This window comes from Aspergillus udagawae (assembly GCF_001078395.1).
Source record: "Aspergillus udagawae IFM 46973 DNA, scaffold_1, whole genome shotgun sequence".
NCBI classification, from domain to species: domain Eukaryota; kingdom Fungi; phylum Ascomycota; class Eurotiomycetes; order Eurotiales; family Aspergillaceae; genus Aspergillus; species Aspergillus udagawae.
Genome location: NW_025091264.1, coordinates 660376 through 680795, shown reverse-complemented (window position 1 = coordinate 680795; position 20420 = coordinate 660376). Strand labels below are relative to the sequence as shown.

The following is a 20420-nucleotide window of genomic DNA, read 5'->3' as shown; positions in this document are numbered from 1 at the left end:
AAAGCCAACTACCATGTAGCGAGGACGAAAGGAAATTCGGGAAAACGTAAATCGTGACGCATGAAATGGCGTAACAGAAAGGGGATCAAGGGTATGAATGGGATACTCCCACCGAACAGAGACGCGATATACACTCCCACTTATTCAGTTGGCATCGAGAACAAACAGACTCCAAAAGAGCTTCAACGCCGCTCTCTAGATAGGCACCTGAACATCATAGCCAGCAAATCAAAAGAAGGTGTAGAATCGAGGTGAGAACACATTCCCGGAAGCGGACTTATAGCTAGGACTTCGACACGCATAAAGAAAAGATACACAAGAATAATGGAATGCCGGCAATTCTGAGCATACCAAAGGACCGGAAAAGCATTGCAAAATAAGCATCTGGCTGCGTTACATTCCAAAAAATGACATAGGGCGAGCAGTGGCTCGCCCCGCGAATCGTTCCGGGGTGCTCAGGGCAATAACATGCCGAGCCTGACGAGGGCATCTAATTTAGGAGAGGTTCTTTGCTCTGGTCAGGCTGCGGGGCAGCAAGAGCTTCAGTGTGCGATGGGTTGCTAGGATCAGGAGGGACGGCGGCTGATGCTTCCTTGTCCAAGTCCGGATCGGTACGCGACATGACAGGACTCTCTGGAGTGCGGGGTTCCTCCGGGATCGCGGGGGGCAGGCCGGAGCTGGGCATGATTGGGGATACTGGAGAGCGGGTTTGCTCTTCTCTGCTCTCGTTTGGCACATCGATTTGCGCAGGTCGACTGCTGATTCTATCCTTGCCAGCAGGGGACAGGGTATGGTTGGACGCGGGTTTCTCCGAATCCGGTTGCGCCGGGCTTCTGGTACGGTCTCTTTCCGAATCTCTCACGCCATCCCGAACCTGCGCAACCTTGGCTTTGAACTTTCCAAACAGGCTCCGCTTCTCGGGCTCTATGCTTTCCTTTGAAGCTGCGATATTGCTTACCTCAGCGTCCAGGCTCAAAGGTTGCTGGGATGGGTCGTTGGCGAACTGCTGCAAATCCGACGGAGAGCTCTTGCTTGATTGGTGCCAACTGCCCACTGACGTCGTGCTGCGCTCAGCGCTGGGATTTGATGCGGAAAGGGGTGGCGACGCAAGACCGAGTCCGATTTGTTCGTTGCTGCGTTTGGACGACCGAGGGAACCTCCAACTCCGTCGATGTTCCCTGCGGTCCGCCTTCTCGTCTGTCTGATCCAAATCCGAATGATCTGTGAATGAGGAGCGAGAGTTCATAGAAGGTGTGCGCGAGCCATGCGGTTTCAGCGAATTGTCTGCATTGTGTACGTCGTTCTGCACACCTGGCGTCTCTTCGCCAGCGTTAATGGTGGCCTCATCTCCGGGATTTGTCGTGTTAGGGGGTCTAGGGGTCGCCCCTCCGGCTTCGCCATCTGCATCGTGTGCCCGTGCAGCCGAGGGAATGACGGATTCAGATGGCGCTGCCTGTAGTGACAGAGAAGAACTGTGGGCACTCTCGCTGGCACTTCCTGGAATCCGCTTCTTCTTCAGGCGATTTGGCTGCCGGGGTTCCTTCAGCTCACCGTTCTGCGGAGGGGACTTGGTGAAGAAACTGGACAACTTTCGCTCTTTGGTTGGAGTCACAACGGGCGGCGGAGGAGAGGACACCAGGGTCGTTAGAGGGTCCTGGATGACAGGCTTCTCGGTGATGGGCGCGACACCTTCGGCAACCTTTGGCATGGGACCATGGGTCGATGAGTGAATGTAAGTAGTGCCAGTTTCGGCGTTAGATCCTGACGGAGGCGCCGGCGTCGTCTGGCTGCTTTCCTCCCGCGATGTGGGGGGGCGGCTAGATGACCGGGAATTTTGGACAGAAGGGTTGAGCCCAGACGGTTGGACACTGGTTGATTCCTGAACCCTGCCATACCTCGCGGAAGATATTGGCGACATCTTAGATGGCAATGTGTTGCTCCGATGGACTCCAACACCACTCAAGGATGTGGGTGTCACCGGTCCAGGAGAGTTGTTTGAATGACGCGAATGCTTGGAGGAGACGGAGACGTTCCTACGCAGATTCTCGTATTTGCGGAAGCTATCCGCGCCGCCGCTCGCGCTGGATACTGAGCGTCTAATGTTGGAAGTCGTCGTCGTCGTCCGGCGAGGAGCACCGCCCTCGACCTCCTTCAGAGTCTGTTCATCTGCGGCAGTACCATTCATTCCGAAAAGGAAGTGGTCCTGGTTTTCGATCAGGAAGATTAAAACATCCTGACTCAGTTTATACTCATCTGGCGACATATCGTGCTGTGGGTGAGACAGTAGCCCAGGTTGAAAAATGGCAGAGAGGTTAGCCGATGTCATTCGATTTTGGTCAGACTTGGACGCAAAGACGGCGAGGAGATCAAGGATGTAGAGAAGCAGTTGTTTGTTGAGTGGAGGAAGTTCCCTAATTAATTGCTGGTAGGCCGCGACAGCCTTTGCGTGATCAAAAGCATCCGAATCAGCCGAGGATCCATTTTCCTGAACCTGCCTCTGGTACGCGCGTAGCGGCTCGCGAAACCGCTCGTAAAAGTCCAAAGGGACGATCGGCTCTGGGAGTTGATTAAGGTAGCGACGCAGGACATTTGCAGCATCGTGCACAGTGTATCCGGTCCAATCCAGCCCTTTTCCATACCGCTCCGGCGAATCAAAGATTTCTTGCAGATCCTTGATACGTTTCGCAGATCCATTTAGACGGAAAATGCCTTCGACGTCCGTTGCTGGAAGTAAAACCGCAATCAGTAGGCCGTTCGCCCGAGCAGAGGAGAAGTTCGATTATTTGTACCTTTTTCCTTCAAGAAAACACCACACTTGGCGACGACGATGGGCACATAACCATAGATGAAGCTTTCGCCATTATCGTTTGTGAGGGAGATTGCGACATTCGCATATTTGATGCTGACATTGAGGGGAACACCGAAGATACCCTGAGGCTTTTCTGTGAGAAAAGGCGGATTAGCCTCACGTAAGAAATAGGTCGCGGCAGTAATCCAAGCATCAAGCAAAGCAGGTTTCTGTATACACTTGTAGCAATTGCATGCAGAATGGATGTAGCAAACATAACAAAAACAGGGCTAGCGGTCAAGTTTGTTGAACTGGAGGAAAGGTGTCGCATAGGCCAAGAGCGCTCGTTCGCACCCAAGGTCACACATCCCGGGCAACTCAGAAACCAGCGCATCCAACAGACAAGGGATTTTTCGTTCCAAGAACGTACCTTTGACATCCTCTTTCCTCGTGTTACGTTTGAACTGCCTCCACCAAGATGCTAGGTCTCGCTTTGATGGTGGAGAGGTCGCGATTCCGGCATGGTTCGCAGAGGGTGGGAGTGGGTGGATCGGCTCAGTGCCAGGCTGCGACTTGCCTGTCACCATGATGTCGAAAGTCCTCGAGAAATGTACGTTGGTGGGAGGTCAATAGGGACTCTTGTTCGAAAGAGTACCTCTGGGATAAGTGATAAATTATCGAGTCCTTTGTCACCGCCCTCGTGTTTTCGCAGGAATCCCGAGGCTGGAACTGATCCCAAAATAGCACGAGGACTAGTCAACCAGCGGAAGAAAGAGCCGCGCGCCGTCCGCAACGCCCCCAGCGGATCGCCGAAGGAGACGGTCAGTTAATATTGCGGGGAAATCAAGTTCGATAAGTCCCGTGGATGCCTCGATGATAAATGCGACCGAGGGGCGATGAGATGGTGCTGGAATATTGAGGACGGGAGTATGGGGGAAAGAAGAAGGAAAAAGGGCGGGAGAAAAGTGGTCAAGTCGGAGGGGTTAAGGGTAAGGTGGATGGAAGAAAGGGTGATTGGAGAGGCACAAGGGACGGTCACTCTCTTCAGGCTGACAGTGGCTTCAGGCTCCTCTGGGAACTGTGGAAAGGGAGGGGAAGAACCAATCCCTTAGAGAAGGTCTCAGTCAAGGGAGTGAAGACTAAATGGGGACAGGGGTGGGTTTTGCATTCAATAATCAGTTAGAACGCCTGAAAGAGAGGAGGAGTAGAGAAAGGATTGGCGGAACACCACGAAGGAGATGGCGATGGAGGAGGATGAGGGGCGTTGATGGGCTGAACCGATTATTATTATTATTATTATCTTACGCATCGACAACTATGACCATGACCGCTGAGGTGATCGACTACCATCTACGGAGTACATACATAATGACTAGGGAGGTACCTTACAGGGCGCTATGTAATGATTGCTTATTGCTATATGAGTTGTGAAAAGACCCAGAACCAAGGAACCAGCTCTGGAAGTTTGGAGTCCTGCTTGTCTTAGGTGTCTAGACTATCGAAAAAGCCGATGGGACGCTGACGATTCTCCGCCCACATTAGCAGGTACGGCTAGTTTCGACTAAAAGGTAGCACTAGACTAAGGTAGTAGATTAGTTAGGTACCAAGTACCGACTGTGTCTTCTCGCAGGGAAATTTTAGTAAGAGACTCACCCCCCCCTCTTAAGCAATCGAGACCCTTGGGTCCAGATAACCTAGTCGGCAGGGCCCAAACACAAAGAAAGGCACACCACCATAACTAAGAATGATTTAATGACGATGAATCGAACAGGCACTTCACTACTCTGTAAACTACGTAACTGACATACCGAACTCTTCCCAGGCTAACAGGGGTACACGCCACAGATGTAAGCTCAATATATATGCTAATTGAACTATCTCGAATACGGATATTGCCATACCAGTCGGAGTCTGCCGCGGCACAGTTAATAATTAATCTACGGTTAAATTCAGATAGGTAATGCGTGAAGCCACTGATCCACCAAGACCACTCAGAAGCAAATGCCAGTATGCCACATAAGTAACTGTGGACAGAAGAGGCATCGGGAACTTTTTTGCAATAAGGAAAACCTCCTATCGGAAACTAGCCGTTAAGTGCATAGATAATTCAAGCCTGAGCAAGAGAGCATTCACCCCATTGATTATTAGCTGGCTGTGGCCACTTACATAGTAAGGTATGTATGGGTGGTGACCCTGGCGGGGTTGGCAATGTAGCAAGGCTGACAACCATGGTTCCGTCCATGCCACAATTTCCACATTAGTCCAGCCTGTCCAGGACTCCAGGGCCCAACTGCTGGCTGGTGGCGGCGCTCTTTTCTTAAATTGGATGCAGGGCTTTCCTAAAGCGGTTAGTCTCTTTGGTGTAGAGTCAAGTTGGTTGGTGACATTTCGGGTGTGGATGAGCTTTCTTCCGTTGTATAACCGCGGCAGTGAGCTGAATGACACTGATTAAGCGTGATTCTCAATAAGTGCTCATGAAATTGGTGTACTGAGTAGCTGCGATGAACCTTCAGTTGACCCGAGCAATAAATTCTCAGGTCCACGCTTAAAATTCGCACATTGAGGCATCATCCTCATAATCCAGAGGTACACGTAGTTGATTGAGGTCACATGAGCTCATCAAGTATCACGTGACTGAAAAACAGTAGCTTCCGCAGCATCAAGGTTATCAAAGTGCCGGTCCATCAAATATTATCGTGCTTGCTCGAAACATAACGTCTGCATTTCTCTCTTTGCTTTCTCTTGCAAGCCACATCTAGATCACATCATAATGGACGGGTAAGACCTTTTTACCCACGGAGTCTTTACCAAGCACTTTTTGGTATTCGTGCGCTAAACTAACTGGAACATCAGACTTACAGCCGCGGAACAGCGAGAGCTCGCTTCTCGCATGGAAAGGAAGCAACTGAAGGAGTTTATGACTGTATGTTATTATCTGTCGCCTTGATCCGGCTGCCCAACGTGTCCTACCCAGTGTTCAATATCTTCAATCCATCGACCGGCGAGGCCTGCTTCTGACTGTTTTTTCGCCATACAGATGTACTCCAAGCTCGTCCAGCGCTGCTTCGACAACTGCGTCAACGACTTCACCACCAAGTCTCTCATCTCCCGTGAAGAAGGTTGTGTCATGCGCTGTGTGGACAAATATATGAAGGCTTCTGGTCGCTTGAACGAGCGCTTCCAGGAGCAGAACGCTGCTATGATGCAGGGTGGACAGATGCCCGGCCGGTAATCTACCTCTGGTCCTGTCTCTTCTCCTCGTATGGTGTATAAAATGTGTTGGGTTCTATTTCACAGCCCTGGGGCATGATTGTCTTCGGCTCAATGAATGGGCATTTGGGCTGGTTCCTGCATGAAAGCGGAGGAGAATCCTCCTCGAAGGAGCTGTAGTGAGAGGTATCGTCTTGGGCTTGCTTTGATCTGTGTAACATGTACCATATAGCATATTCCTACTTTTGTGACTCATGAGACGGTAGCCCTTGATGGGATGAAGCCCGTCGCATTGTCCAATACAGAAAAATCGAGGCACTGAAGCCACAAAACTCGGAGACATTTGAGACGATCTACTTTCATAGGTATCTGTCTAGGCAATCTGTAACTCAGTATGATGCAGTTGGAGCTTTCTTATCAAAGAAAAGCAAGCCTGATGCAAGGATAGGTTTGGGAAAAAATCTCCAACTTGGGTGATTGTGTTGATCAGTACGATCTAGTTCCGTCCTAGGATCGAAACTTATCGGTCGATTTGTGTCAAAGCTGTGAGATTAGTCAATTATTTTGAACGATAAAACGCAGCATTCTGTTATCATCTATCTATCCAATTTTTCTCCTGGTAGCTATCTTGCCTCATAGGCTCGTAGCTGGTGATGGTCTTGGCGGGACACGGACCAAATGTCGCCCGGAAAACATTACCCCTTTCGACACTTCTCTCGTCATAGCTCAGGCTGGTTGAGAGAACAGGCCGAACTCGGCCTCGAGCTCGAGATCTGGCTGTATAGAGGTCGTCGAGCTAGGATAATATTTCTCAGTTGATAACTGAGAATTAGTTGATAACTGAGATGTAGCGTATAGACGTGTTGCTGAGCTGGCTCTGGAGTTCATATTCCCCGAGAGGTTGATTGCATCATAGTAATGAACAGTCTATCGTACAATGAAGTTGAATCAAATGCAGCACCAGAACATCACAACATCAATTGGAGAATGCGGAGACATGAGGGGATTATATGCAGTTCTGGCTTGTTACTACTATTATTATTATTATCAAAGATCCACCTGTCAGGATCTAAATGTCGCAGGAAGAGGAGTCATAACCCGGAATTCTATGAGACTGCCAACCCGAGAGTTTCCCGTCGGCGTCTACCCCTCACCCCACCGTCATCCCCTCCCCCTCGTCGAAATTTGACCTCCTCAGAAGACCAAAGGTCCACTTCCCGATCGACTCGTCTCGAGCAACGTGGTTTCTTATAATCCGGGTTGCACGCTTATCGTCTTCCGCCAGAAAGACATTTCTTTACTTCACCTTCCCTGCGCTCCTCTTCCGCAGAGTTCCCGTACCATCCGAACTCCGATACCCGTTGACATCATGGCCGACACTGTTGGAAAGGTGAGTCGATATCGGCAATATACCATCAGAATTGACCGTTTTGTCGTGAGAACTAGCTGCTGACCGGACCTTAGACCATCACTTGCAAGGTACGACCATTGACGCAACTGCTCCCTTCCCGATCCAGCTTGACTAGGTTGTATTGCGATGCATCCGCACACACAAGCTAAATCATACTTGGGAAATCTAGGCTGCCGTTGCATGGGCCGCTGGCGAGCCTCTCTCGATTGAGGATGTCGAGGTTGCACCTCCCAAGGCTCACGAAGTCCGTATCAAGGTTCTGCACACTGGTGTCTGTCACACAGGTTGGTACCTCTAGCTTGGGAAGAACCTTCAGGGAAAAGGTGGCCACGGCTAATCGGCTTTCAGATGCCTACACACTGTCTGGAAAGGACCCCGAGGGTGCTTTCCCCGTCATTCTCGGACACGAGGGTGCTGGTATTGTTGAGTCGGTAGGAGAGGGTGTCACCTCGGTGAAGCCCGGTGACTATGTCATTGCTCTCTAGTACGTTCCAGCGATGAATCAGCCGAGAAATATCCAGCTAACGCCAGTATAAAGCACCCCCGAGTGCCGTGAGTGCAAGTTCTGCAAGTCTGGCAAGACCAACCTCTGCGGAAAGATCCGTGCCACACAGGGCAAGGGTGTGATGCCCGATGGTACTTCGCGGTTCAAGGCCCGTGGCAAGGACCTGTTGCACTTCATGGGCACCTCCACCTTCTCCCAGTACACCGTTGTTGCTGATATCTCTGTTGTCGCTGTCACACCCAAGATCCCTACTGACCGGTCCTGCCTGCTTGGTTGTGGTATCACCACCGGCTACGGTGCGGCTGTTGTCACCGCCAATGTCGAGGAGGGCTCGAACGTAGCCGTCTTCGGTGCTGGCTGTGTCGGTCTTTCCGTCATCCAGGGTGCTGTCAAGAACAAGGCGGGCAAGATCATTGCTGTCGATGTCAACGACAGCAAGGAGGCGTGGGCTCGCAAGTTCGGTGCCACCGACTTTGTCAACCCCACCAAGCTCAACGGCAAGACCATCCAGGAGCAGCTCATTGAGATGACCGATGGTGGTTGCGACTACACCTTTGACTGCACCGGTAACGTCGGTGTTATGCGCGCCGCCCTGGAAGCCTGCCACAAGGGCTGGGGTGAGAGTATCATCATCGGTGTTGCTGCTGCGGGCCAGGAGATTTCTACCAGACGTAAGTGTGGGCCCTTTTTTTTTTATTCAATGTACTCACAGTCAATAGCATTCCAACTCGTCACTGGCCGTGTGTGGAAAGGATGCGCGTTCGGTGGTATCAAGGGTCGTACACAGCTGCCCGGTCTGGTCGACGACTACCTGGACGGCAAGCTCAAGGTGGACGAATTCATCACCCACCGTGAGCCTCTCTCCAAGATCAACACTGCCTTTGAGCAGATGAAGCAGGGTGACTGCATCCGCTGCGTTGTCGACATGTCGTAGAGGGGTTATGTTTCCTTGATGTGTAAAAGCAGATACAGAACGACTGACGATCTATGGCGTATCAATATACCATTTTTATTTCAATTCACTGTATAAGTTTGATGCAATTCGCACAACTGAATGATATAGTCAACGGCGTACGCAGCGACTACTTGTACGTCTTTAATGCTCGCAAGGTCCTCACTGCAGTGTGTATCTGTCAGTGCCCAAGGACCTTGCTGATCCTTGATCTTCTACCACTAGTATCTGCCCCTCTGCAAGGAATCCTGTCCGACAGAAGACGCGCACCTTCTCCACCACAGACATTCCCCATCAGCTCGACCCCGCAGCGGAATTATCCATGAGTACTCCGTAACTCCAATGGTAATAGCACCATCATATCAGCGGATAACGTCCGAACCGCGAATCCATCGGAGAATGGATAAGGATGCATACTGATAAGCACACAAGTTAGAGACTCCCAGACGCGCCGTCTCAGTGACATGAGGTTGTCGAGACACTGACCTGCAGTATAAGAAGGGCTGCTACCACTGCTCTTCCAGCACCTCCACAACATCATCCAGCAGACAAAAGAAACTAAAACATGGCCATGGAAATCCCCCTCCCAGAACCCTTCGCCTCCATCCCCCGCTACACCCTCACTCTTGGCCCCTCGCCCATCCACCCCCTCCCCAACACCTCCGCAGACCTACACACCCGCATCTACGCCAAACGCGAGGACCTCAACTCCGCCCTCGCCTACGGCGGCAACAAAACCCGCAAACTCGAGTACCTGCTCGCCGATGCCGTCGCCGCAAACGCCACAACCCTTGTCTCCATCGGCGGCGTCCAATCCAACCACACCCGCCAGGTCGCCGCCGCCGCCGCACACGCCGGCCTCACCGCCCGCCTCGTCCAGGAGCACTGGGTCGATTGGTCGGATGCGCACTACGACAAGGTAGGCAACATCCAGCTGTCGCGGCTGATGGGGGCGGAGGTACGGCTGCACCCCGCCGGCTTCGGGATTGAACACAAAGAAAGCCTGCGGCAGCTGATGGCGGAGTGCGAGGCGCGCGGCGAGCGGGCGTACTACATCCCTGCGGGAGCATCGGACCACCCGCTTGGCGGGCTGGGGTTTGCGCGGTGGGCGTTTGAGGTGCGGGCGCAGGAGCGGGAGATGGGGGTCTTCTTCGATGTGGTGGTTGTGTGTGCGGTGACGGGGAGTACGTTTGCGGGGATGATTGCAGGGTTTAAGTTGCTGGAGCGGATGGAGCCTGGCAGCAAGAAGCGGCGGGTTATTGGGATTGATGCGTCGGCGAGGCCGGCGGAGACGAGGGCGCAGGTGCTCCGGATTGCGAAGAATACGGCTGTTAAGATCGGGCTGAAGGAGGAGGATATCTCCGAGGAGGATGTGGTTCTTGATGAGAACTACCATGAGGGGGTTTATGGGGTGCCTGGCGAGGGGACCATCAAGGCTATGGAGTATGCGGCGAGTAAGGATGCGTTCATCACGGACCCTGTGTATGAAGGGAAGAGCTTCGCGGGGTTGATTGATTTGGCGAAGAAGGGCGAGTTCGACGGGAAGACCGTGCTCTACGCGCATCTCGGGGGGCAGCCGGCTTTGAATGCGTATAGCGAAGTTGGTAGGGCAAAGTAGGCATCAAGGGATGGACACATGTGACGGACTTAACACTAGATCACATAGATAGGCCACAAGATGTATACGAGTTGAGACATATATATTTGGCTGGACGAGTGCGATGTATATAACTGTCATTCCGTTTTGAATGAAGAGCGTGGGTTGGATATGGTTTATTTCAGAATCTGCCTAGATGTATTCGTGATCGACGGGTTGCCATCATGCATCTCTCCTCACTCTCAGTCCTACATAGGTCGGGTTGGTAAGAATTCGATGAATACTAGTATGCGCTTCCTAAACATGACCAGCTACAACGGCATGACCGGACAGGTAAATACGATGATTGAATTCAGATTAATGAGCGGCTATAGTTGGCTATCGATAGACTGTTGAAAGACAAATGCGATATCAGAATCCTCCAAGGACTCCTGCTAGAAGAGCTTGTGCTCCAGGGTCATCTCAGAGTCAGGCTGGAGACCAACACAGGCCCGGAAGATGTTGGTCAGAGCGGACCGCTGCTTGGCGAGAGCATTGACAACAGGGGTGCCAGGAGGAGTCAGAGGAGCCTGTAATGCATTAGTCTATGCGCGCAGAAAGATGCTAAGGATACATACCTTGAGCATGTAGCTCAGGACGCTGAGAACACTGTGGAATCCCTTGTACTCGGCGTCGTCGGTCGACTTCCAGGTGATACGAGTCATCATTTCGGCAATGACAACCAGGTCGATGATCAGAGGGGAAGCAAGCAGAGAGTCCTCGCAGATGTTGAACAAACTGATGGTCTGGTGGCCGCCCATGAAGATCTCGGCGTAGTACTCATCCAGAGCACGCTTGTTGTCACCGACAGCGGGCATGTACTTGATGACAACAGTGTGGTCGGGGTGTTCGCCCTCCTTGTACAGGAGGTGGTTGGCCGCGACCATGTCATCAACGACATTGGACTTGGAGATCTCCTTGGAACGGAACTGCTTCTGGGAGCTCAAGTTCTTGCCATCGTTGTTACCCAGGTGGTTGTAGCTGGCGATCGAGGTGAGCTTGATACCTGCGTTGATCAAAAAGTCAACCAGAGCAGACTTCATCTTGGTCTGGCCCGACTTGAAGTCGTCACCACCAATGAAGGAACCATGCTTCTCAGCAAGCTGGATAGCACCGGGAACGAAAGTGTTCTGGGGAGATCCGTTGATGAACGGAACGTTGTCCAAGATGCAAGCCACCGCAAAAATGGTAGAGGGAGAGACCTCCTGGTGGCCGGCCTTGATGGCGTTCAGCAGGTTGTCTGCCGTGTCATTGACACCGGGGATGATATCAGCGTAGCGCTCGGTGTTGGCGGTCCACATGACAATGACCTTGTCCAGGCCGTTCTGAGCCTTGAAGTCACTATTGCCTTCATTAGCATCTTATATGGTGGGACCAGTTGGTTGCACTCACCGCATGTCCTTCTGGATACGCTCAACGTGAGCCCAGCACGCCTTGTCGCCCTCGATGACATTGTCTGCACGGTCTTCCTGATTGGCAGCAATGAAATCGGGATAGTAGATACTGGGCAAGGGCTTCATCTCGGCCAGCTCCTTACGGACCAGCTGCTTGAGGGATGGCTCAAGAACCTGCGCCCGATCCATGGCATCGGCAATGTTCATGCTGCTGATGTCCCAACCGCCAATGACAAGATCATTGGGGTGGACCATCGGGAGCATGTCATGGAACGGAATGTTGATCTCCTCACCCGTCTTGCGATCGGTACCTAGCTTGACGGTGGAACTCATGACAACGGAGCCGTAGTAGTTGGCAGCGCGCTCGCCTTCGCGGGTCTCCCAGACGAGGCGGCGGCGGTTCGCAAGGATACCAGCAGTCACCGTGGATCCGTTGTTTCCACCCCAACCGACCAGCATCATACCGACCTTGCCGACCTTGCGGTCGACCTTGAACTGGTAGTTGGTCACCTTGGGAGTGGCAACCATCTTACCGTCGGCATTGCGAGTAATGTCAGTGGTGTGGTAAGCATACTGACTCTTGATCTCGTTGTCAGTGTACTCAACGTTGGGCGAGTTGACGGTGAAAAGAGGACCGGTGGTGGTGGTACGACCCGACCCGTTCACGGCGCCATTGGCAGCAGCATCCGAGCTTGCGTGGGGAGCCATTGCGTTAATACTTGCTTGAAAGCTCGAATGATTTATTGGATGTATAGTGAACTATCCGGTGCTCCACCACGAGAGGATGAGCGCCGGCCGTTGAACGGGTGGTGACGCCTAAAGACAAAGCATGTCAGCTGGGATCAATTGTGATGTTATTCACTCGCAGGTCGAAGAAGGAAGGCTCAATTTGAGCTTCCTGACCTGGAGACGGGGAATGGTTCTGGACAAAACACAGTACTTACGAGTTGAGAAGTGTGCCGAAAATTTTGACGGTTTTTAAGCGATCACGCCTCAGAGAGTGTGATCAGAAAGCTTAGAACCAGGAAAATTCTTGGACTGGAGAACAGAAGCTGATGTACGATGTGTTGAGGGAGAAAGAAAACCAAACGAAAGGGGGCGATGGCGGAAAACGGCAGGATATTTAAAGCGGACCACGAAACTCCTTAGTCACGGTCTCCCGCATTGCTCCGCAACCCACACGCTCCATCTCAGAGATTATCCCCAAGGTTCTACCCCAATTAGGCCCGAGTTGACAGTATGTAGTGACTTGCTAGTGATAACGAAAACAGGATTCAAGGGAAGTGAATTATCAGTTGCGGTGTGACTATCAGTAAAAGTACAGATACCCAGTGTCTCGTGCCCCTCCAAGTACCCCTCCATTAGTACTGTCCATTGGTCTACTATCTGCCTCTGTACAGATCGAAGCAACACTTTTCTTTGTATAATCTTTCAGAGCCCTGCTCATTGATTGCTACTGACAGTTGGTGAAGCTCCCAAAGCTGCTGCCTGCATGCTGAGCACACGTTGTTCCTCGGTAGATAGCACCAGATAGATACACCAAGACTTAGTTGATATGCAAGGTTCCATAAATGCAGGTCGGGCGCCACTGTTCCGTCCATCTCAATCTTTGCTGTCGTTTTTCAAAGCTAGTCGCCTAGTGCTTTATTTACTGGACAAATGAAAACTTCATGAGTCATGCTCCATATATCTTGATACTCGTAGTATTACAGACCACCGATAATGACAACTGATAGCAGGCAATTGAGCACATGGAACGTGCCTAGTTTGCGAATGTCACTGAGACAACACATCGGACCAATTCAGGGGAAAGGACAACATGTGGTCTGCGCTTGCATCGCTTGCGAAAAGAGTGGGCCGAGTCGGTGTTGACCAGGACGAAAACAGTTTACTGTTGCAGTGATGCTCCGCTTTGGAATTGGCGGTCTGCAGAGTACGGATGGAGACGGTACGGAGAGACTGGAGTCTAGGTGCCTAGGCTCGGCTTCGCGGGGACATCCTCGCCGTCTTGCACATTGAAACCTCACCATTTCAATGAACGTAGGCAAAGATTAAAGGGTAGATTTAATGCTGATATACAGACAAGGAATATTTATAACGGATTCAGATTCAGAATCGTGTACGAATGTCAGTGTACAGGTGCGGCCTCTGAAGCACTGCTGCCCCTGGAATGTTGCGGTGTGCAGTAGGCGGCAAGCTCGGGTGGACGTTCCATGGTTACATCCAACACGATGGCCTCGTCCTCAGGTCATAATTATTTATGCGGGCCTGACGTCCAGTAATGCAATCAATATGCCAGGAGATTGCATCGCTGGACCCAGTCATCAACGTTCTGTAAGAAATACGACGTGAGCCACAGGAAGACATTCTGGTGCCCGCAGGTATTCTGCTACCAAGTCGAAAGCTACTAAGACGTATAAACACCAGGTCCAGCCAATGGCGCGTATACGATTAAAGAAAACTTGTCTGTGCTAACTTTCAATGTGCCGACTTGCCAGAGAGAAAGGTGAGCCTCCCAACTCCTGAGCTTCGAGTTGATGAGTGGGAGCTGGGATTCGTCCGTCTATCAGATGCCAGGGCAATAGACATTGCGGGCTCATTAATGACTGAAAGAGCCATCGCAATCTGCATTCTTGCGATCTGTTGACATAAAGAACGGCCAGAATATCTTTCCTTCAATCGAAGGAAGAGTGTCCAAAGTTAAGTCGCATGAGTGGTTTGCTCCATGATTGAGCTCACGAGGTCAGAGAGTGATCTTCCTGCAACCACGGTACGCCCTGTGTTTTGAATTCAATGGTCTGGAGTATCCGGCAACGTGGAAAACAATGCCCTAGATCACTTAATAATCTCTCAGAGAATGCGCAATCTGGCCTTCCAGAAGCCTGAGTAGTGTGATGATATGCTCGAATCTGTAGCCATAATCAACCGACTTGGACGTCTCCATTGATGTCCCGCGGATCGACTCCTCATTTCAGTCATGAGTCGCGACGGCTCAGTGCAGCTACCATGGCCGGTTAAGTTTGCGCCCCTTACCTCAAGGCAATATTCAGGTCCACATCTTTGCAACAAGAGTAAGCCATCACCTGAACGCAAACGAAAGCCCTCTGACCCCCAAGAGACACCTGCGAGTAATCTTGAGTCCCCAGACGAAGGATTCAGCAATAAGAGAGAGCACTGTTGTCTGGTCATAATCATACCCACATTGGCGGCAAGAAACCACAGGCCAAATGGAGAGGGCTCGTGCACTATCAGCGTTGGATTATGGATACGACCTCAGAGTTTTGATCCAAGAAGGAACAGGGCTGATGTATTGACAGCCAATGGATTGATAGTAGAGTGACCAGTTGCCCCTGACGAACGATCGGCGGCTTTCCAGTTTCGGGGGTTCTTGGTTCAGGGGTTGTCATCCTGAACCATGGACCTTTTTGAGGGGCGAGAGGCACAATCATGAGTATGCTCCCTCAAATCTGATCGTGCTCTCAATTATCAGATATCCAGATCAACGCGAGATCCAGAACGATCTGAAAAAACATGAATGGTCAGAAGCATCCAAAAAAAAAAGTCCAATATATTGTGTGGTGTTCACGGGAAAAGGGGCGTCGGTCTCTAAAACAGAAAAATATCATCACCCAATCAGACCTCAGGCAAGCCAAACATCTCGTAGGTTCGATTAGTTCGCTTTGATCCGCCAACAGCCTTCTTCTGCCGCGAGAAAAATAGAGCAGAATAAGACTAAGACCAATTCACGAACGCGTGTTATCCTGAGCTACTCCTGATTGGGGCCGCGCCGTCGAAAAAGAAAGCACACTAAGTTCTGGATCGTCACACGAGGGCCATCATTCGCGGTTGGTCCCACTCGACAGACACCCGACTCCAAACCGAACTGGACTATTATTATCATCCATTTTCCTCTTCCTCCACTCCTTGCAGTTTGACATACCTGCTTCTATGCATCTCGAACATTGATTGTTGCGCTATTCCTGGCCTGGCTTGACCGCTGTAACAGCAGGATTCGACCTGTCGGAGAACGCGAGCAAAGAATATCAGACTTCGATGCGGAGCGAGCAGGGATCCCTACGTGGATGGTGACCAGTTTTGGTAGACCGAGCAAACAGACAGATGACGGCTACTGCTTGATCAGAGGAATTCATTCACTTTGTGCCTGTCTATCAATTCAATGAACGAACAGTATCAGTGATCTGTATACCCTGTAGACCTCTTGTCGGTCGACATGGCGGGATTGATGGACGGGGCCCTGTTGCCCACCATCAAATGCTCCAATTGCGGAATGAGTGTCGAGATCTCGGAGATGGGAGATCACATCTGCAAACCTACGCCAGGTAGTTGCTCGACTGTGAATATAACAATCATATATCTGCCTTACTGACGCTGTCCAAGCACCTCCATCTCCGCCGCCTCCATCGCCTCCCCCAAAATCCGACTCTGCGACAGTCTCGGCTCACCTGAGGAATCCGTCTGGACCCAGACTGGGACGAGCGGGCCCTCCACCACGCATCGATCCATCATTAGCGAGTATGTTATGGATACGCATCGGACTCTCCTTTCTTCTCAATAGGCGTGGACTAATGTGATTGGATCTACTAGATCGGCCCTACTTACGCCCCAACGAAGATCTATCGAAGAGTGAAAAGGAATCTCTGACCCCATCTCCGCTGTCAGTATCAACAGGACAACGGTCGCCATATTTGCAGCAAAGGAGTCGCATCTCCCCCCTTCTGGATGAACCCGATTCGCCTGATGTGATCAAACCAGTTGGCGATTTGCCGGCGTTCCCCTTGCCACGATCGATGTCCAAAAAACGAAATGCTTCGCTCTCTCAGTTGCAGATAGCTCAAACTGCACCGCCAGTCCCCTCCCCACAATTCGCGCATGCGATGGGTGGAGAGGCTCCGCTGCCTCCACAGAGTGCGCACATGTCAGGATACGAGAGAGGACGCTCACCCCCGCCTTTGAAGAAACAGCATGATGTGCCTCCCGCTCAAGCGATCTCCCATAGACATGGGGAGTCGATTGATAGCAGGAGTAGTTACGGAACGTCCGCCGGGAGTACCCGGTATGGCGAGAACAGCTCCAAGCGATCGACTGCCATGTCCAGTCGACGACCCTCTTTCGGGAGCATTGCTCAAGAGTCACATCAATTTAGGGAAGAGGCATCATCCGGCCGCGCCAATCATCTAGAGCCTTTGATCGAGCATTCATCCTCAGTCGAGCAATCAGCTGGGACGGAAAGCCGGAAGCATGACGGAAAGGGCGGCAGCTTCAGCGGGTTCGATTTCGGGGTGGCAACCGCCGAGAAGCCATTTCCTGATCCATTGCGTGTGTCGTCTCATACGAATTCAGACCGTCTTAGCAGCACACGAGGCTCCGCTGAGCTCTTCTTCCGAAGCCCATCGCAGAGTTCGTTTGGCTTACCCGCTGACTGGCTTGATCCGAATGAAGCACGATCGTCGTCTGCGTCCTCTGCCAACATATCATACAAAGCTTTCCGGCCGTCGGGCTCAGACCTTGAACAACCCAGTGTCCCGCAATCTGAGCCAAAGGTTGTGTCCAGGAAAGGCACAGATTCGAGCAGTGAAAGCAATACATCAGTTTCCAAGTTTGCCCGTGCTCTAGGTCTAGATTTTCCCGATCATGCGGCGGAAAACTCGACTTCTTCTTCTTCCGAATCGTCGCCCTCTGAAACACGAAGCGGAACCTCCATTTCCAGCCTTCCTTCAGAAGCAAGCCTGTCGAGACGAAAGCCGTCGGAGACGAGCCGCCTGGGGGTCGTTAGAGAGCAGCAGGCCAGTGGCAATCAGCAATCAGTGCTGCCCGAGACCGAGCAGACGGAAAGTCCCATTGACCTCGAGCCCCCGCGAATTCCGGCCTCACTTTTTAGTCCCGACTCCCCGACGGACCCGGCCATCAATCAAGGTAGTTTGTCATTGGTGGTAGACAGGGCACCAAGCACTCCTCCACAGCCTCGCGAACCTCGCGTACCTCGTGAAGCTCACGAATCTCGAGATGAGCCCCCGGTACGGCCCACTATCACTCGGTCGGCAACAGAGCCTCCTGTTCGACCGCCGCCTCGTTCCAAAGGGCGTTGTCGGGGATGCGGTGAGGCGATTCTGGGAAAATCTGTCTCGTCCAAGGATGGCCGCCTGACGGGGCGATACCACCGCGAATGCTTCGTCTGCTGTCATTGCCGATCACCATTCGAGACGGCCGATTTCTATGTGCTGAATGACCACCCGTACTGTGCACAGCACTATCACGAACTGAACGGATCGCTTTGCAGTGCATGCAACAAGGGTATCGAAGGCCAGTATCTCGAAACCAACGAGAGAAGCGGCCCGGGGCCGGCGGATCACAAGAAGTTCCACCCCGAGTGTTTGACCTGTAGGACCTGCTGGATTCCTGTAAAGGGCGAGTACTTTGAATGGAACGGTCAAGTGTACTGCGAGCGCGACGCTCGCCGGGCCGCTGCATCCATGTCGCCCCATCGCATGCACCGGCCGAACTTGCCATCGTCCCCTTTGGCGGCTCGTCCCCCCAACTACCCCCCGATGTCTCCTGGGTATCCCCGCCGCCCTGGCCCTGGTCATGGACCTGGCTTGGGCCCGGGTCCTGCTCCTGGCTCTCGTCGTCCTTCCGGGATGTTGGATGTACCGCGCGGGCCTCCCCCAGCGGGCGCCCGACGATTCCCGGAAAGGCGGACGACCCGATTAATGATGGCATGATCTTCTACCTTTTTTTCCCTTTTTTTTTTTTTGATTTTTACTTGTTGTTCATTGGGTCCTGATGAACTGGTGGCAGCGTTGATTGAACCTTTCGCCCATTTTCGTGGTCTACATATTTTGGATTTATTTCATTCGTTTTGATCCGGGTCTGGACCGTTATATACCCTTGCTTTTCCACTCCATTTCTTGTCCATACGCTATATATCCCCACTGTCGCTTCAGAAACTGTGCTCTTGCTTGCTTGTGCATACTTGGTGTAACATAGTTGGAATTCGGTCGGCCATGTGAATAGGACGCTAATGATTAATGTGAACGCTATTTACTCGCCCTTGTCCCGCTTCTCCAGCTTATACAGGAACTTTCGTCGAAAGAGCCACCCAAACATAACCACCAGAAGCGATACTGCCCATGCCTGAGCCCGCTGCGAAACAGTGACTCTCTCATCGTGTCGCATCCCCGACGGACTGGCCCCTTTCACCGCATCCAGAACCATCGCCCGACACCGTCCCGGATCATCCGTAATCACCCCATCAACGCCTCGCTCGATCGACCACCGCATCAAACTCGGCTCGTTCACCGTCCACACAAACACCCGCCGACCCGCGGCGCGCGCTTCCTCCAGAAACCCCCTCCCCATCCCCATCAGCACCTTCTGATTGACATTCACCGAGGCCGGGCTGCCTCGCAGAACCCGCGACGCATACCACAGGTCGAAGCAGATCAGCGCGGTCTCAAAACCAGGCAAGTAGCTCTCACACAGTGGGAAGAACGCAGCCGACCAGCACCCGAGCACGACCCGTGCCGACCACGGCGTAGCCGACGCGACTGATTCAAATGCCTCCGCAAGAAGCGGAATGATCCGTTCCGGGAGATTACCCAGCTATTCCCCGTCAGTATCGTACTGTATCGTATCATGCAATCCCACGAAAATTTGATTATCAGAGCAGAATCGGATAGAATGCATACCTTGATATCCAATACCACCCACATCCGCTCCCACCCAGGCTCACAAAGTAGCTGTAGGAAATCTACTAACCGCGGCATCCGCACATGCGGCGCCTGCGCGGTTTTGAGGGTCTGCAGCTCCTCCCAGGTACATTCGTCCACGAACCGCTTCACGCCGTATACCCGCTCTAGCGAGCGATCGTGGCAGAGCACGATGACCCCATCGCTGGAGACGCGGAGGTCCGTCTCAATGGCGTCGCAGCCGGCCGCGGCTGCGGCGCGGAAGCTCTCGAGGGTGTTCTCCGGGTAGTGGGAGGAGCGGGAGTTGGCGGCGGTGGGGTGTTTGGTTTTGCCGCGGTGGGCGATTGTCTGGGGTTTCGGTTTTGATGCAGGATTCATGATGTTGTGAGTTGATTCTAGTGTGTAGAGTATTGAAGCAGATGGGGTTCGTGCCTGTTTATTAGTTGTTTACATCTCTACCATGACGTGCATGTGGGCCGGAGATAAGGGGTCAGGGCCGAGATGGGTGGAGACTTGCATATCCATATGTGGATGCGTGGTTTTCCTGGCGCCTAAAGACAATCACCCATAGATATTCATATGCTTGATGAGGGAAAGTTTCTCACGTCAGCGGGAATAAGGCGCGTCGTTAGATTAGAGAAGCAGAAAAGCTAGAAGTGGGACAGTGAGCGAAGCTTGGACTTCTTGATCATCTCCTAACTGAGTACATAGCTTGGTTTGGTGTGGAGCCAGAACTAATCCACCAGAAAATATATATGATGAGGATGTATCTATTCTGCAACCTTGTACTGCGCCGACGGTGCAGCGACAGCCAGCTT

General features: G+C 52.2%; 7 protein-coding genes across 7 annotated transcripts; 4 read left to right on the top strand and 3 right to left on the bottom strand.

The window, feature by feature from the left end:
- Positions 1-490: 490 nt before the first annotated feature.
- Aud_000215 (putative Rho GTPase activator (Sac7)) lies at positions 491-3375 on the bottom strand (the record flags this gene model as incomplete). Its single annotated transcript, XM_043285730.1, has 3 exons — positions 491-2724; positions 2790-2942; positions 3219-3375. 3 exons carry the CDS (start codon positions 3373-3375, stop codon positions 491-493), a joined length of 2544 nt encoding a protein of 847 aa, XP_043141665.1.
- Positions 3376-5558: 2183 nt separating this feature from the next.
- Positions 5559-6020, top strand: tim9 (protein transporter TIM9; the record flags this gene model as incomplete). The annotated part of the gene is made up of 3 exons (XM_043285729.1): positions 5559-5566; positions 5642-5711; positions 5826-6020. The coding sequence occupies 3 exons, from the start codon at positions 5559-5561 to the stop codon at positions 6018-6020; spliced, it is 273 nt and encodes a 90-aa protein (XP_043141664.1).
- A 1347-nt stretch (positions 6021-7367) lies between these two features.
- Aud_000213 (bifunctional alcohol dehydrogenase/S-(hydroxymethyl)glutathione dehydrogenase) lies at positions 7368-8848 on the top strand (the record flags this gene model as incomplete). The annotated part of the gene is made up of 5 exons (XM_043285728.1): positions 7368-7388; positions 7579-7693; positions 7758-7893; positions 7948-8585; positions 8634-8848. The coding sequence occupies 5 exons, from the start codon at positions 7368-7370 to the stop codon at positions 8846-8848; spliced, it is 1125 nt and encodes a 374-aa protein (XP_043141663.1).
- Positions 8849-9437: 589 nt separating this feature from the next.
- Aud_000212 (putative 1-aminocyclopropane-1-carboxylate deaminase) lies at positions 9438-10484 on the top strand (the record flags this gene model as incomplete). The annotated part of the gene is made up of 1 exon (XM_043285727.1): positions 9438-10484. One exon carries the CDS (start codon positions 9438-9440, stop codon positions 10482-10484), a length of 1047 nt encoding a protein of 348 aa, XP_043141662.1.
- Positions 10485-10897: 413 nt separating this feature from the next.
- Positions 10898-12604, bottom strand: Aud_000211 (inositol-3-phosphate synthase INO1; the record flags this gene model as incomplete). The annotated part of the gene is made up of 3 exons (XM_043285726.1): positions 10898-11032; positions 11081-11843; positions 11895-12604. The coding sequence occupies 3 exons, from the start codon at positions 12602-12604 to the stop codon at positions 10898-10900; spliced, it is 1608 nt and encodes a 535-aa protein (XP_043141661.1).
- Positions 12605-16127: 3523 nt separating this feature from the next.
- Aud_000210 (uncharacterized protein) lies at positions 16128-18636 on the top strand (the record flags this gene model as incomplete). Its single annotated transcript, XM_043285725.1, has 3 exons — positions 16128-16236; positions 16295-16429; positions 16502-18636. The coding sequence occupies 3 exons, from the start codon at positions 16128-16130 to the stop codon at positions 18634-18636; spliced, it is 2379 nt and encodes a 792-aa protein (XP_043141660.1).
- A 319-nt stretch (positions 18637-18955) lies between these two features.
- Aud_000209 (glycerophosphodiester phosphodiesterase) lies at positions 18956-19980 on the bottom strand (the record flags this gene model as incomplete). Its single annotated transcript, XM_043285724.1, has 2 exons — positions 18956-19516; positions 19603-19980. 2 exons carry the CDS (start codon positions 19978-19980, stop codon positions 18956-18958), a joined length of 939 nt encoding a protein of 312 aa, XP_043141659.1.
- Between the last annotated feature and the right edge of the window lie 440 nt (positions 19981-20420).